Here is a 12,043-nt window from a genome sequence, read left to right as displayed (position 1 = left end):
TGTGGGATGGGTGCCCGTGGGGCACCCTGGCAGGTTTTGGGGCCATTGTCCCCACACTGCTCCTTCTGCCACTGCTTGTCCTGGCCACAGCCTGGGGCCATCCCTGCTGCCCTGGGGCTCACAGGGTAACACAAAGTGGGGTCCCCACCACCAGGAGATGACACAGGCTGGCAATCACAAAAGAACCCACAGGTGCCCCCATGCCTGGGCAGGTGGCACTTCTTTGGCAGTGCCAGGGCCACTGCAGTGCGGGGTCCCAGCAGTGCCGGGGATGGCAACACCACAGGGTGGCCCAGTGGGTGTCCCCTTTGCCCAATCCCTGTCTCCACAGTGGCCATCACGCTGGCACTGATGGGCCACTCCCCTGCACCCCAGGGCTGGAGGGAATGGCAGAATTTTGGGAGGAAATAACAGGGAAATGACAGTGGCGAGGCACAGCCCAGTACTACACGCGAGCACTGGGTATTGACAGTGCCAGGATGATGGAGATTAGCAGAGGAAGGAGGACGGGAGGCGCAGGGAGTGACAGCAGTGTCACTGGTGATGAGCTGTGCTGGTGAGGTGTGGCTGTGGATGGCACGTGGGCAGTGCCAGCACGTGGGGTGTGGTGAGGCTGGGGGGGACAGGGGCCAGGCTGGCAGCGGGGTGCAGGTGAGTGGCTGGAGGAGCTTTGGGGGTTCTCAAGGGGGGCGCAGCCCAGGAGCCCCAGTGGGGCATCTCCCAGCTGGGGCACACGGAGGTGCTGGGTGTCGATGGGAGGACCTGAGACCTGGGTGGGTGTGGGAAGCCCCAGTGCTGGTCTGTGCCGTGCCAGGGGTACCCCGAAGCTGGAAGGTCTCTCGGTGCCGCGCCACGGTGCCGTGGTGCCGGTGCCGCTGTCTCTGCGGTGCCGGGGCCGGTGCCCGTGTGTCCACGGCGGTGCCTCTGTCTCTGTGGCGCGGCGCCGGCGCGGTGCCGGTGCGGTGCCGGTCCAGGTGCGGCGCGGCGCCGGCGCGGTGCCGGTGCGGTGCCGGCGCGGTGCCGGTGCGGTGCCGGTGCATTCCTCCCCCTAGGGGTCGGTGTGCCGCGGCGCGGGGGGCGGTGCGGGGGGCGGCTCGCTCCTGCGCACGGCCCGGGACGGCCGGGGCACGGCGGCGGCGGCGGCGGCGGTGGGAGCGGGCACCGCCGCGGGCCGGTGAGTGCGGGCGGCGGTGGGCGGCGGGGCCCGGCCCGGGGCGGGGGATGCGGCCGCGGACAGCGCTGGGGAAGGGGCGGCTGAGCCCGGCCGGGGGGCTCCTCCTTTTCCAGCCGGCGGGGCCCGGTCTGAGCTGCCGGGATGGGGAGGGGAATGTCGTGCTCTGCAGTGCTCCGGTGAGTCCCGGGGTGTCACCTCCCGTTTGCCGGGGCTGCCGCTGCCCCCGGTACTGGAGTCCCTGCACCCTGACATCAGCACCCAGCCCTCTGCCCTGTCAGCAGGGTGTCCCTGTGTCCCGCGGGGGTGCCCCTGTAGCCTCAAATGGCTCTGTGGCCCCAGGGACACTCCTGTGTCCCCTGGTGCCCCCAAACATGCCCTTGTGTCCCGCTATGACCCTGTACCCCAAGGATATCCCTGTGTCCCCAGAGGGACAAGTTACCTCCAGACAAAACCCCATGTGAGCCCCCATCTGCCCTTCCAAGGCCTGATCCCCCATCCAGGGTGACTTTCAGGAGAGCTGACATCCCCTCCCTTCTCTGTGGGGCTGGGGACACGTCCAGGAGCCCCCTGAGCTGTCCTGATACTCACCCTGAGCATCCCCAGCCCTGGCCGGAGAGGGGAGGGAGTGTGACAGCCTGGCAGGGCCATGGCTGGGAGGGTGCTGGGGGCAGCCCGAGGGTGGGTGCTGGCTGGGACAGGTGCTGGGGGAAGCCTCGGGGGAGGGCCTGCCCAGGGAAGGGATGTCCTATGCCAGGGACATGATCCTCTGCTCCCGGGGGGCACCCCTCAGGACAGGACAGTGTGGGTGCCCAGAGGGGGGTCCCAGCAGTGTGGGTGCCCAGAGGGGGGTCCCAGGAGCATCGGGCAGGTCTGACCCCATCCTCATGTCCCTGCAACCCTCTTGCCGCACTGGCCACCACAGCTGGGTGGAGATGTGGCACCCCGAAGGGATGGCACCCTATCTTGGGGGGACCCTAGCTTGGGGAGCTCCAAGATAGCTGCGTAGGGACGCGTTTGTCCGCCCGGCAGGGGAGGGGTTAACGCCGGGGGGTTTTTGGGGTGCCGGGGTGTCCCCAGCTGGGTACACCCAGGCTGCTCCTCGCACGGGTGACCTCACGCCACTGCCATGGCAACGGCTCGTGAAGTCACGGCGAGCGGGGCGGCTGCTCCAGCGCGGGGTGCTGGGATGGGAGCGTGGGAGGCAGCTCCGCGGCCCCCCCGCCCCGCCGCCCCCCGGCATCGCCTGTGTCCCCGCCAGCGCCGACGCCTCCGCCTGACCCCCGTGCTGCCCGCCGTGCCCGTGTCGCCGTGCCCGTGTCACTATGCTCGTCAAGGAGTACCGCATCTGCATGCCGCTCACCACCGAGGAGGTGAGCGGGCGGGAGTCCCGCAGGCGTCAGGGACACCCCGATGGAGGGGCTGCGGGTGGGGGTCTCACAGAAGCGCCAGGGGATCGGTTCCTGCCCTGGGAGGGACACGGTGACCCCTCTGCTGTCTCCTGGCGGCACTGCTTGTGGCAGGAACCGGGCTGTGCTGGGCTCCGGATGCTCCATGCAAGGGCTGAGCTGTATTTTGGGGTGCAGGTGGGGGGACATCCTGTCCCTGGGCATGGCGACCTTGGGGCACAGAGCCCGACGGCAGCACCGGGGCACAGCAGGACCAGGGGATGGACCCGCAGGCGAAGGGCACAGGGGGTTTGGATGCCTGTGGCGTGACAGGGACCATAAGCTCCATCCCAGCTGCGGCAGGGAGCCTGAATGCCATCAGCAAACAGCTCTGACAGCTGGCAGCATCCCGGGGCAAAGGTCTCCAGTGAGCACCTGGTGCCCACAGGACCATTTTGGGGAGCGGGGACCTACAGTGGTGCCCACCCTGGGCAGTGCCACCCCTCCCTGGTGGCAGCTGGGGAAGCTTTTCATTTAGGCAGAGTGGGGTGGAAAATTCTTCCTGGCGATTGCAGTGGTGGACAAGATCTTCAGCAGAACAGTCAAACCCTTATTGCACAGCTGCAGCACCAACGACACACATACATCCCCATGTATCTGACATAGACACATCCATGTATATCATATAGATACACATTTTTCCCTGGCTCCCAGGTAGTTTGCCGAGCAGAAAACCTCGAGGCATTCTGCAAGGCACTGGGAAAACACGGGGAGAGCAGGATCTAGCCTTGCCTGGGAGTTGGGACAGCCTAGGGACACGAGAGGGCACACAGGGTGCCCCAGGAACCCCCTGCCCGCTGCACGGCTCAGAGTCTGCCACCCCTTGCTCCGTGCCTCAGTTTCCCCTCTAGCAGCGTGGCTGAGCCCCCAGGCTGTGCCGGGCGGTCACCGGGGCCGGCGGCACTGAGGGCGGGCACGTGGTTGCAGTACCGTGTGGGGCAGCTCTACACCATCAGCAAGCACAGCCACCAGGAGAGCGAGAAGGGCGAGGGCGTGGAGGTGGTGAAGAACGAGCCCCACGAGGACCCCGTCCACGGCCCTGGCCAGTTCACTGAGAAGCGTGTCCACCTCTCCAGGTGAGCCTGTGGCTTCTGGGATGGGTGCTGGGCGGGCACTGTGGTGTGGGGCACGGGCAAGCATCAGGGTGGCCCCAGCTCTTCCTCCAAAATTCCTGGGGAACCTCCTTCCTGTGTCCTGGACACACTGCAGTGTGGCTGATACCCAGGGTTACGCCCATAATTTTCTGGGCTGTCTCCATCAATTCCTGGGGGTGCCCCCATCTCCCAGGGTGACGGAGCTGGGGGAGCTGCACCCAACTATGGGGGCTGCCCCCATTGTCAGGTGCACCCATCTCCTGGGGTGCTCTGATCTTGGGGGCTGCACTGATCTTGGGGGGCTGCACTCATCTCCTAGGCACACACCCATCTTCAAGGGCTGTGTGTGTCTCCCAGTGGGGTCCCCAAGTCCTGGGGTGCACTCATCTTTGGGGTCTGCATCTAATTTTGGGAGCTGCCCTTATCTCTCAGGGTGTACCCATCTCCTGGGGTGCTCTGATCTTGAGGGGCTGCACTGATTTGGGGGGCTGCACCCATCTCCTGGGGACTTGTCTTCATGGGCTACACCCATCTTAGGGAGATATGTCCCAGGCTGCACCCATCCTAGGGGCTCACTGGGAGGATCTTGGGGGTCTGCAGTGATCTGGGGGGCTGCCCTCTTCTCATGGGGTGCACCCACCTCAGGACATGCACCCACCTCGCAGGGGTGCACCCACCCCTCTCTGGTGGGCACCCACCTCTGCATGGGTGGCCTGATGGGGCGGCTTGGCAGTGCCCTGGCCCTGGGGGTGTCACCGTGGGGCAGTCACTGACCCCCAGCACCACTGTCCCCATGTCCCCTCAGCTGCCTGCAGACACGGGCTGCTCCCCACCAGGAGCTGCTGGTGTGAGACGGGTTATTTTTAGCTGCAGCACTCACGATTCCCCTCTCGCCTGAAATTTATTTATAACGCCTGAAAATTAATCAAAACCCACCTCCAACTGCCCAGGGGGCTGAATCCTGCCGGGGTGCTGGGAGGGAACAGGAGGACCCAGGGGGCTCAGCCCTGGGGAGGTGGGGGAGTCCTGGGGGAGGGGTGAGGGTCCAGGATGGAGAGTGGGTGTTTCCTGGGGAGGGGGTCAGGGTGTCTGGGAAGGAGGTGGGGAACCTGAGGAGAGGATGGGGGCACTGGGGTGGAGACGAGGAGGTGGCACAGATCCCTGTGGGGTCCTGGCATACAGATGAAGGTGCTGGGGAGGTGGCAGGGGTCTCTGGTGGGGGAATGCTGGGCACTGGGGAGGGTCCTGGGGAGACAACAGGGGTCTCTGAAGGTGTTGTGAGGGGCAAGTGATGATCCAGGGGTGCAAATGAGGGTCCTGGGGAGGTAATAGGGCTCCTTGGGGGTGTTCTGAGGGTCTCTGGAGGCATCCTGGAGTGGAGGTGAGGGTGCGTGGTGGGGAGCTGGGGCAGGGGTGAGGGTCCTGGGGAGGTGACAGAGGTCCCTGGGGGTGTCCTGGGGTGCACATGACAGTGTTGGAATGCAGATGGAGGTGCTGGGGAGGTGGCAGTGGCTCCTGGGAGAGGTGGTGGGATGCAGATAAGGATCTTGAGGTGCAGGTGGGGGGGTCCCTGGGGACATCCTGGGGTGGAGGTGAGGATCCCAGGCAGCAGGTGGCATTCCTGGGGTGGGAATGGGGGTCCTAGAGCCAGGCTGTGTTTGGCAGTACAGAGCTGGGTGGCACCAGCCATGTCCTGTCCTGAGGGGGTCCCCTGACATGCTCCCCACAGCAAACTGCCAAGCTGGGCACGGGCAGTGACCCCCCGCATCTTCTACATCACCGAGAAGGCCTGGAACTACTACCCCTACACCATCACGGGTGAGCCCCGGGCAGGGCGGGGGACGGGCACCCCCGGGCACCGTGTCCCTGCCCAGCGGTGGGGGGCTGCAGGAGCTGCCCCTGGTCTCACTGCTCCCTCTCTCCCCTGTGATACCACCTGGTGATGCCACCCTGTGACGATGATGTGCCATGGTGTCCCTGCAGAGTACACGGTAAGGACGTGGCACAGGATGACCTGTCCCCTTGCCCAGCAGCTGGCTGGGGAGGAGGCTCTGGGGGGGGGCATTTTGGGGGTGGGTATCCTTTGGGACAAGCATCCTGTAGGGGTGGGTATCCTTTGGGAGAAGCATCCTTTAGGGGTGGGTGTCCCTCAGGGTGAGTATCCCTCAGGGTGGATGTCACCATGGTGGGTGGCCCTTGGGTGGGTATCCTTGGGGCTGGGTATCCCCCAGGGTGGGTGTCCCCTGGGGCTTGGATTTCCAAGGGTGTCCTTGTGGCTGGGTGGCACAAGGATGATCATCCATGGAGGTGGTTGTCCCTCAGGGCTGGGTGTCCTTTGGGTGGGTGTCCCTCAGGGTCAGTGTCCCCTGTCTTTTGGGAATGGGCATCCTTGGGGATGGGGTGTCCCTCAGAGTGGGCATCCCTGGGGGTGGCACCCCTCGAGGACCATCTGACAGCCACTCCCTGCAGTGCTCCTTCCTGCCCAAATTCTCCATCTACATCGAGACCAAGTACGAGGACAACTGTGGGGACAGTGAGAATGTGAGTGAGACAGCTCAGTGACAGCTGAGAACTGGCAAACTCTTCATGACTTGTTGTCCTTGTCACTCACCCTCTCTCCCCTCCCCAGATCTTCCACAGTGACAAAATCCTGGGTGACCACGAGGTCTCTTTCCTGGACATTGCCTTTGACGAGATCCCTGAGCGCTACTACCGCAGCCTGGAGGTACCACTGGGGACAAGGCCACCCCCTCGTGGCCTCGGCCTCCCCTGAGGCCACCCCCTTGTCTCCTGTCGTGAGGGGAGACTCATGACTATTCCCCATCCCCCCAGGACCCCCGTTTCTTCAGCTCGGCCAAAACAGGCCGGGGGCCGCTGCGGGAGGGCTGGCGCCAGCACACCAAGCCCATCATGTGCTCCTACAAACTGGTGAGCGTCAAGTTCGAGGTGTGGGGGCTGCAGACGCGGGTGGAGCAGTTCGTGCACAAGGTGAGGGAGGCCCAAGGGGGGTTGGGGGGCACTGGGGGGGCAGTGACAGGGTGCTGACCCCCGTGGTGTTGCAGGTGATCCGGGACATCCTGCTCATCGGGCACCGGCAGGCTTTCGCCTGGGTGGACGAGTGGTGCGGTGAGTCTGTGGGGTCACCCCGGCGCTGTGGGGAGGGGGCACACAGTGCCCATGGGCAGAGGGGGCTACAGGTCTAACTGCTGATGCCACTGACCCCACCACAGCTCCTGCTCTTCCTCCACCTGCACTGCTGCCTGTGCTCTGCCTGTGCTGTCTGTGTCGCCTGCACTGCCTGCACTGCCTGCACTGCTGCCTGCTCTGCCTGTGCTGTTGTGCTGCCTGCACTGCCTGCTCACTCCTGCCTGCACCCCTGCATGCTGCACACTCCCCTGCACCCCTCGAGGAGGATGGGGAGAGGGGTCCCAGCACCCTGCCTGTGCTGCCTGCACCCCTATTCTGGCAGGGACACGCGCTGCAGGCGGCTGCCATGTGCGGGCACGGGTTTGGTGGCAGCTGGCGGGGCAGGTGCCAGACCATCCCGGTGAGTGGCTCTCTGCCTTCCAGACATGTCCCTGGAAGAGGTCCGGGCCTTCGAGACTCAGATGCAAGTGGCCACAAACCAAAAGCTGGGGAGCCAGCACCCCTAAGCCCCTCTGCCTGCCGGGGGTGGACACCCCGGACCCCACCTTGCTGCCTGGGGGTGGGTGCAGGCAGGGGGGCTTGTGCCCCCCCTGCACCCCGCGGCGGAGCGTCCCCCCTCCCAGCTGCCCTCCCCGCGCATCCCCTGCCTGCGCTGCCATCCCTTCCCCTCTGCTGGCTGGGCTGGCGCTGGAGAGCTGGCTGTGCTGCCCAGCATCCCCTTCCCTGCCCGTCCCCCTGTCTCCAGTCGCTGTCCCCTTCCTGCCCCCAGCTCGGTGGGGAGCCGGGGTACAGGCTGCCCCGGGATGAGGGGGTGCCGGACGCGGCCGTGCCGAGCGGCCCCAAGCCCGGCTGTGCTCGGCAGGGATGACGATGGAGGAGGTGCGGCGCTACGAGCAGGAGACGCAGGAGGCCACCAACGAGCTCATCGGCCTGGTGGCACCGGCCATCTCGGTCAGCGAGGTGGGGCAGCCCACGGCCACGCACTCGGCCCCTGCCAGCGCCCCCTCCACCCCCCTCAGCGACGAGGCCCCCGAGTTCCTGGCTCCCCCCAAGGCTCGCCCGCGGAAGAAGTCGGCACCGGAGACCCTGACGCTGCCCGCGCTGCGGGAACGCGCTGGCGCCGAATGACGCCGGCAGTGCCACTCCGTGCTGGACTGCGCCAGCTCTGCCGCGCACCCCGGCCCCGCCGACAGGCGCAGAGCCCAGGGAGGGACCCGGCCCCGCTGTCAGGGCGCTGGCAGCCCTGGGGTGTGCTGGTCACCTGGGTCAGTGCCACCACTGCCATGCCAGACCCGCTGGCCGCACCAGGAGGGGACGCCAGGGCAGCGCGGGTCCCCGGCAGCGTCGGGCGATGCCGCGGGAGCTGCTTCCCTCGACTCCACCCGCTCCATGTCCGCAAGGGCCACTGAGGCTGGCGAGCAGTGGGGAAGTGCCAGCTGGTGCCCACTTGCCGTGGCCAGCGCCAGGCTGGAGCAGTGCCCTGCAGGGTAGGCACCAGCGAGGGGGCACAGTGAGGGTGACAGTGACAGCCAAGTGCTGGGCTGGGGCTCCCCACCGGACCCCAAGGGGCTGCACAGCCCCGTGCACGGCTGGTCCCGCAGTCGGGGTCCCCTTCTCTGTCCCTCCGGAGGCCGTGACTGCTCGAAAGGGGCTGGGGTGGGCTCAGCCCCTTGTTTTCTTTAGGAAAACAAAGGCCTTTTTGGAAATAAAGCTCGAGACACGGCAGCTGGTTGCTGGTAGTGATTTATTTGGTGCTGTGGAAGGGTGCCCTGCCTGTGCTGGGGTGCTGCATCCTCCAGGCCTGCATGTGTGTAGTGAAGGACTTCTGGATCATTGATCCCAGGGGCCAGAGATGAGGTCCTGGGTAGGCAGCGAGGCTCTGGCAGGCAGGAATCAGCCCAGCCCTGGGGCGATGCCCCCAGCCACAGCAGCAGCACTGGGCTCTCCTCCCTGCCAGCCATCATCATCCTCCAGCTCCTCAGCCCCCAGCGCAGCCTCTGCTCCCAGCAGGGCTATGTAATGGGAGCTGCAGTAGACGGGTGGTTTGTTGGGGCTCGAGTAGACCTGCTCAGGCCGCAGTGAGGCAAAGGGGTTGCTGGCATAACCCACAATGTGTGTCTCGAGCTCCACGAGGATCTGCAGGGAGGCCTTCAGCTCCTGCTCACTGCCAGAAGAGAGGACAGGCACCGTCAGGGGGTGTTTGTGCCGGCTCACCGGGGCAGTGGGGCTGTGCTCACCTGTACACAGTGAAGAGCACGGGCAGGCAATAGTCCCGCAGCAGCAGCAGCGTGGGCAGCCAGCCCGCCAGCAGGTCTGGGCAGGCGTGGAAACCTGTGGGGACACAGCCGTGAGAGTTCACCTCCTTCCCATCCCACCCTGGCCCTGGGGAAAGCTGGCTCCAACTGCATCCACTCTGTGCTGGACACCCCAGAGTTGGCAGTGAGTTCAGCAGCCCTCAGCAAGGTGGCGTCTGGCTCCCCACAGCATGTGGGGCTCCACAAACTCTGGGTCCTGGGCTAAGCCACAGCACCAAGACCTGAAGGGAAGGATCTGTTTCACCTGCAAGTGGGTGACACAGGCAGGACAGAGTGACAGGTGGGGAGACAAGGCACTCATGTCCCAGGGGCTCCCCTCAGCTGCACGTTGTGCCTTGGTGCAAAGCCCTGGGCATGTCCCAGGCCACCTTCAGGCTCAGCCCCAGGTGCTGCCAGGGTGCTCAGGGCAGACTCTGAGCCCATGTGCCCTGTGGATGTCCCCATGCCAGCAGTGGGGTGTGAGGGTCCAGCCCCTCCATGGTGCAGGTGCTTACCTGGGTGAAAGCCCACCACCAGGTCAGGACGGGCGGCCAGCTTGGTCTCCACGTGGCTTTCCCAGAAGTCGTGGTAGAGCCCCTTGTAGCTGCTGAGATAGACTCTGCCCCGGGGTGCCAGCGTGGTCAGGGGTGGCCTCATGATGGGTCCGTCCACCACGTCCACTCCCACCATCACCATCTCCATGCCCTGGTGCCCCGGGAACATCCGTGTCAGCTCGTCGTAGTCCGTCAGGCGCGTGTTGAGGGTCTCCACGTGGGAAGCCCCCACCACGTGCACGGTGAGGGGCCTGGTGAGGGGGTCGATGCCGAAAAGCCGCAGCCCCAGGCCGATGGTGAGCGGCCGTGAGTGGAAGTCGGTGACCAGGCGCCGGATGGATTCCCGCAGCTCCGTGTCCTCCGGCCGGGGCTTCCCGGCGTTGGCCCAGAGCAGGGTCATGTACCGCCCAGCCACGATGGCACCCAGCTTCTCCTCCAGCTGCTCCTGCATGGAGAACCAGTCCTCCCAGCCCTTCACGTCCCGGGCAGGTTTTGTCCAGGTGTCCGTGGGAAACGGGATGTCTCCTGGGGGGTTGGGAGGAGGTTGGAGGGTACAGTGGTGGTGTCACAGCCCAGGCTGTCTGTCCCACCTGTGCTGTGGGACTGGGGCTGGAGAAGGGACACTACATCCCATCATGGGACCTGTGCAGCCCGGCATGGGGGTCAGGCAGGCCTGGGGGACACATGCCTCACCTGTGAAGATGAGCCACTCCACCAGCCGGTCCAGAGCCACCAACTTGAGCTTCTTGCAGAACTTCTTGTGCATCGGCCAGTTGGCACGCTGGCACGCCACGCCGCAGTAGTACACATTTTGGCACCTGGGCAGACAGGCAGCATGCCCAGTGATGGAGGGGGGGCACAATGCAGCCCACTGAGCCTGGCTCCCTGCCACCCCCTCTCAGGGCTGTGTCACTGTTCTGGGGGTGCTCTGTGGCTGGAGGTGGGCACTGGGGTCAGACACCCCTCACTTCACCCCAGCCACCAGGCTGGAAGTGAGGGCTGGATCCAACCCTGTGCCATCAGACTATCTCCCCACCATACCTCTTACAACGCCGAAGGCTTTTGGGGTCTGGGAGGGCATCAGGGAGCTTCTTGCACTCCACACAAAACTTGAAGGTGTCCTCCATCTTCTGGAACATGTCAAAATATGTCCGAATGCCAAAATCGCTGCCGCTCTTTCTCCCGTCCATGGCAGACCTGCAGATGTCAGAGGGTGAGCAGAATCCAGCCCACTGCCACAACGGTGGGGCTGATGTCCTCTCTCTGAGGCTGCCAAGAGTTTTAGCTCCAGCCAGGCGCATCCTGGCCTGGGTGAGGACAGGGAGCCAGGCACTCTGGAGGGGTCCACCCAGGAGCCCATCAGAGCTCCCCATGGGCTGGGGCAGGAGGGTGGAATGAGCCATGAGAGCTGCTCCAGCTGCTGGGGGACACACGGGATGCTCTCTCCGGGGGCGGGGGTGGGGAATAGGCCCCCATGGGTGCTCACTCACTTGTAGTCCTCGTAGCTTTTCATGTTAAGCTTCTGCAAGATGACGTGGGACAGCCCCGGCACGTTGCGGTCCATGGCCTGGAAGCCCAGAGAGTCCACGTCTGGAGCCCTCGCCGCCGGTTCCTCCGGGGCCTTCTTGGAGCGGCCGGTTTTGGGGGCAGCGCCTGCGTTTGACGGGGCCGTGGTGGCTGCAGGAGAGAGGGGCGCGGACGAGGAGGCCGGTCCGGGGGTCCCCGGGTGCTGCCGGGGTCCCCCGCGCCGCCCGCCTCCCCCACGGCGCCTCCCGCCCGCCATCCCGCTCCTATCCCGGGAGATCCCGGGCAGTCCCGGAGCCTGGCCCGGCCCGTCCCGTCCTGCGGCTGGGCTCAAATGTCAGCCCCCGGGAGCCGGCGGTGCAGACGGCCGTGGCCCCTCGGAATCGGATAGCGGAGCTATTCTGGGCATCCCCTCCCCGGGAACGGGCCAACCCGCTCCGGGGGTCCGGCTCCCGCCCCAAAAGCCGCCCTGGAGGCAGTGGGGTGCCCCAAAACCCTGTAGCGTCCCACACTGCAAATCTGTGGGGACCTCGGGGGGCTGCCCAAGCCCCTGGGACCCCTCTGTCACCACAGGGACACAAAGTCACCGCCCCAGCCCCCGCCACACGGGACTCCCCCCTCACCCCTTCACGTTCCCAAGCGGGGTGTGAGGGAGTGCCTGGGTGGGCACCAGTGGGGCGGAGGCCAGCAGTGGGCTCTGGCGGCAGCCGGGCACACCAGCTGCAAAGGGGGACATGGTGGCCGTAGCACCGCCAGCTGACTCGGGACGGCTCGGGGGGATCCCCGCCCCACCGGGGCTGCCCACACCCAT

At 65.9% G+C, this 12,043-nt stretch overlaps 2 protein-coding genes across 3 annotated transcripts; one reads left to right on the top strand and one right to left on the bottom strand.

The window, feature by feature from the left end:
- The first annotated feature begins 2,285 nt into the window (after window positions 1-2,285).
- LOC134559478 (cytoplasmic phosphatidylinositol transfer protein 1-like) lies at window positions 2,286-8,585 on the top strand. Its single transcript, XM_063414290.1, is given in 13 exon segments — window positions 2,286-2,337; window positions 2,340-2,386; window positions 2,388-2,494; window positions 2,496-2,544; window positions 3,547-3,695; window positions 5,443-5,531; window positions 5,697-5,704; window position 5,867; window positions 6,157-6,254; window positions 6,343-6,438; window positions 6,546-6,701; window positions 6,776-6,839; window positions 7,723-8,585. Coding segments are annotated over 13 exon segments (1,167 nt in total). The 5' UTR covers window positions 2,286-2,300; the 3' UTR covers window positions 7,989-8,585.
- Window positions 8,586-8,599: 14 nt separating this feature from the next.
- MSS51 (MSS51 mitochondrial translational activator) lies at window positions 8,600-12,012 on the bottom strand. 2 transcript variants are annotated; one of them, XM_063414276.1, is made up of 7 exons: window positions 11,856-12,012; window positions 11,199-11,385; window positions 10,750-10,905; window positions 10,402-10,526; window positions 9,670-10,233; window positions 9,098-9,191; window positions 8,600-9,024 (listed from the first exon to the last, which is right to left on the bottom strand). In XM_063414276.1, exons 2-7 carry the CDS (start codon window positions 11,270-11,272, stop codon window positions 8,754-8,756), a joined length of 1,284 nt encoding a protein of 427 aa, XP_063270346.1. In that variant the 5' UTR covers window positions 11,273-11,385; window positions 11,856-12,012; the 3' UTR covers window positions 8,600-8,753. The 2 variants fall into 2 exon arrangements, with proteins under 2 accessions (XP_063270346.1, XP_063270345.1); XM_063414275.1 differs by lacking the exon at window positions 11,856-12,012 and having other exon boundaries at window positions 11,199-11,844.
- Between the last annotated feature and the right edge of the window lie 31 nt (window positions 12,013-12,043).

Source organism: Prinia subflava, chromosome 17 (genome assembly GCF_021018805.1).
Source record: "Prinia subflava isolate CZ2003 ecotype Zambia chromosome 17, Cam_Psub_1.2, whole genome shotgun sequence".
NCBI classification, from domain to species: domain Eukaryota; kingdom Metazoa; phylum Chordata; class Aves; order Passeriformes; family Cisticolidae; genus Prinia; species Prinia subflava.
Note: the sequence above shows the minus strand (reverse complement) of the source record. Positions and strands in the feature narration are given on the sequence as shown.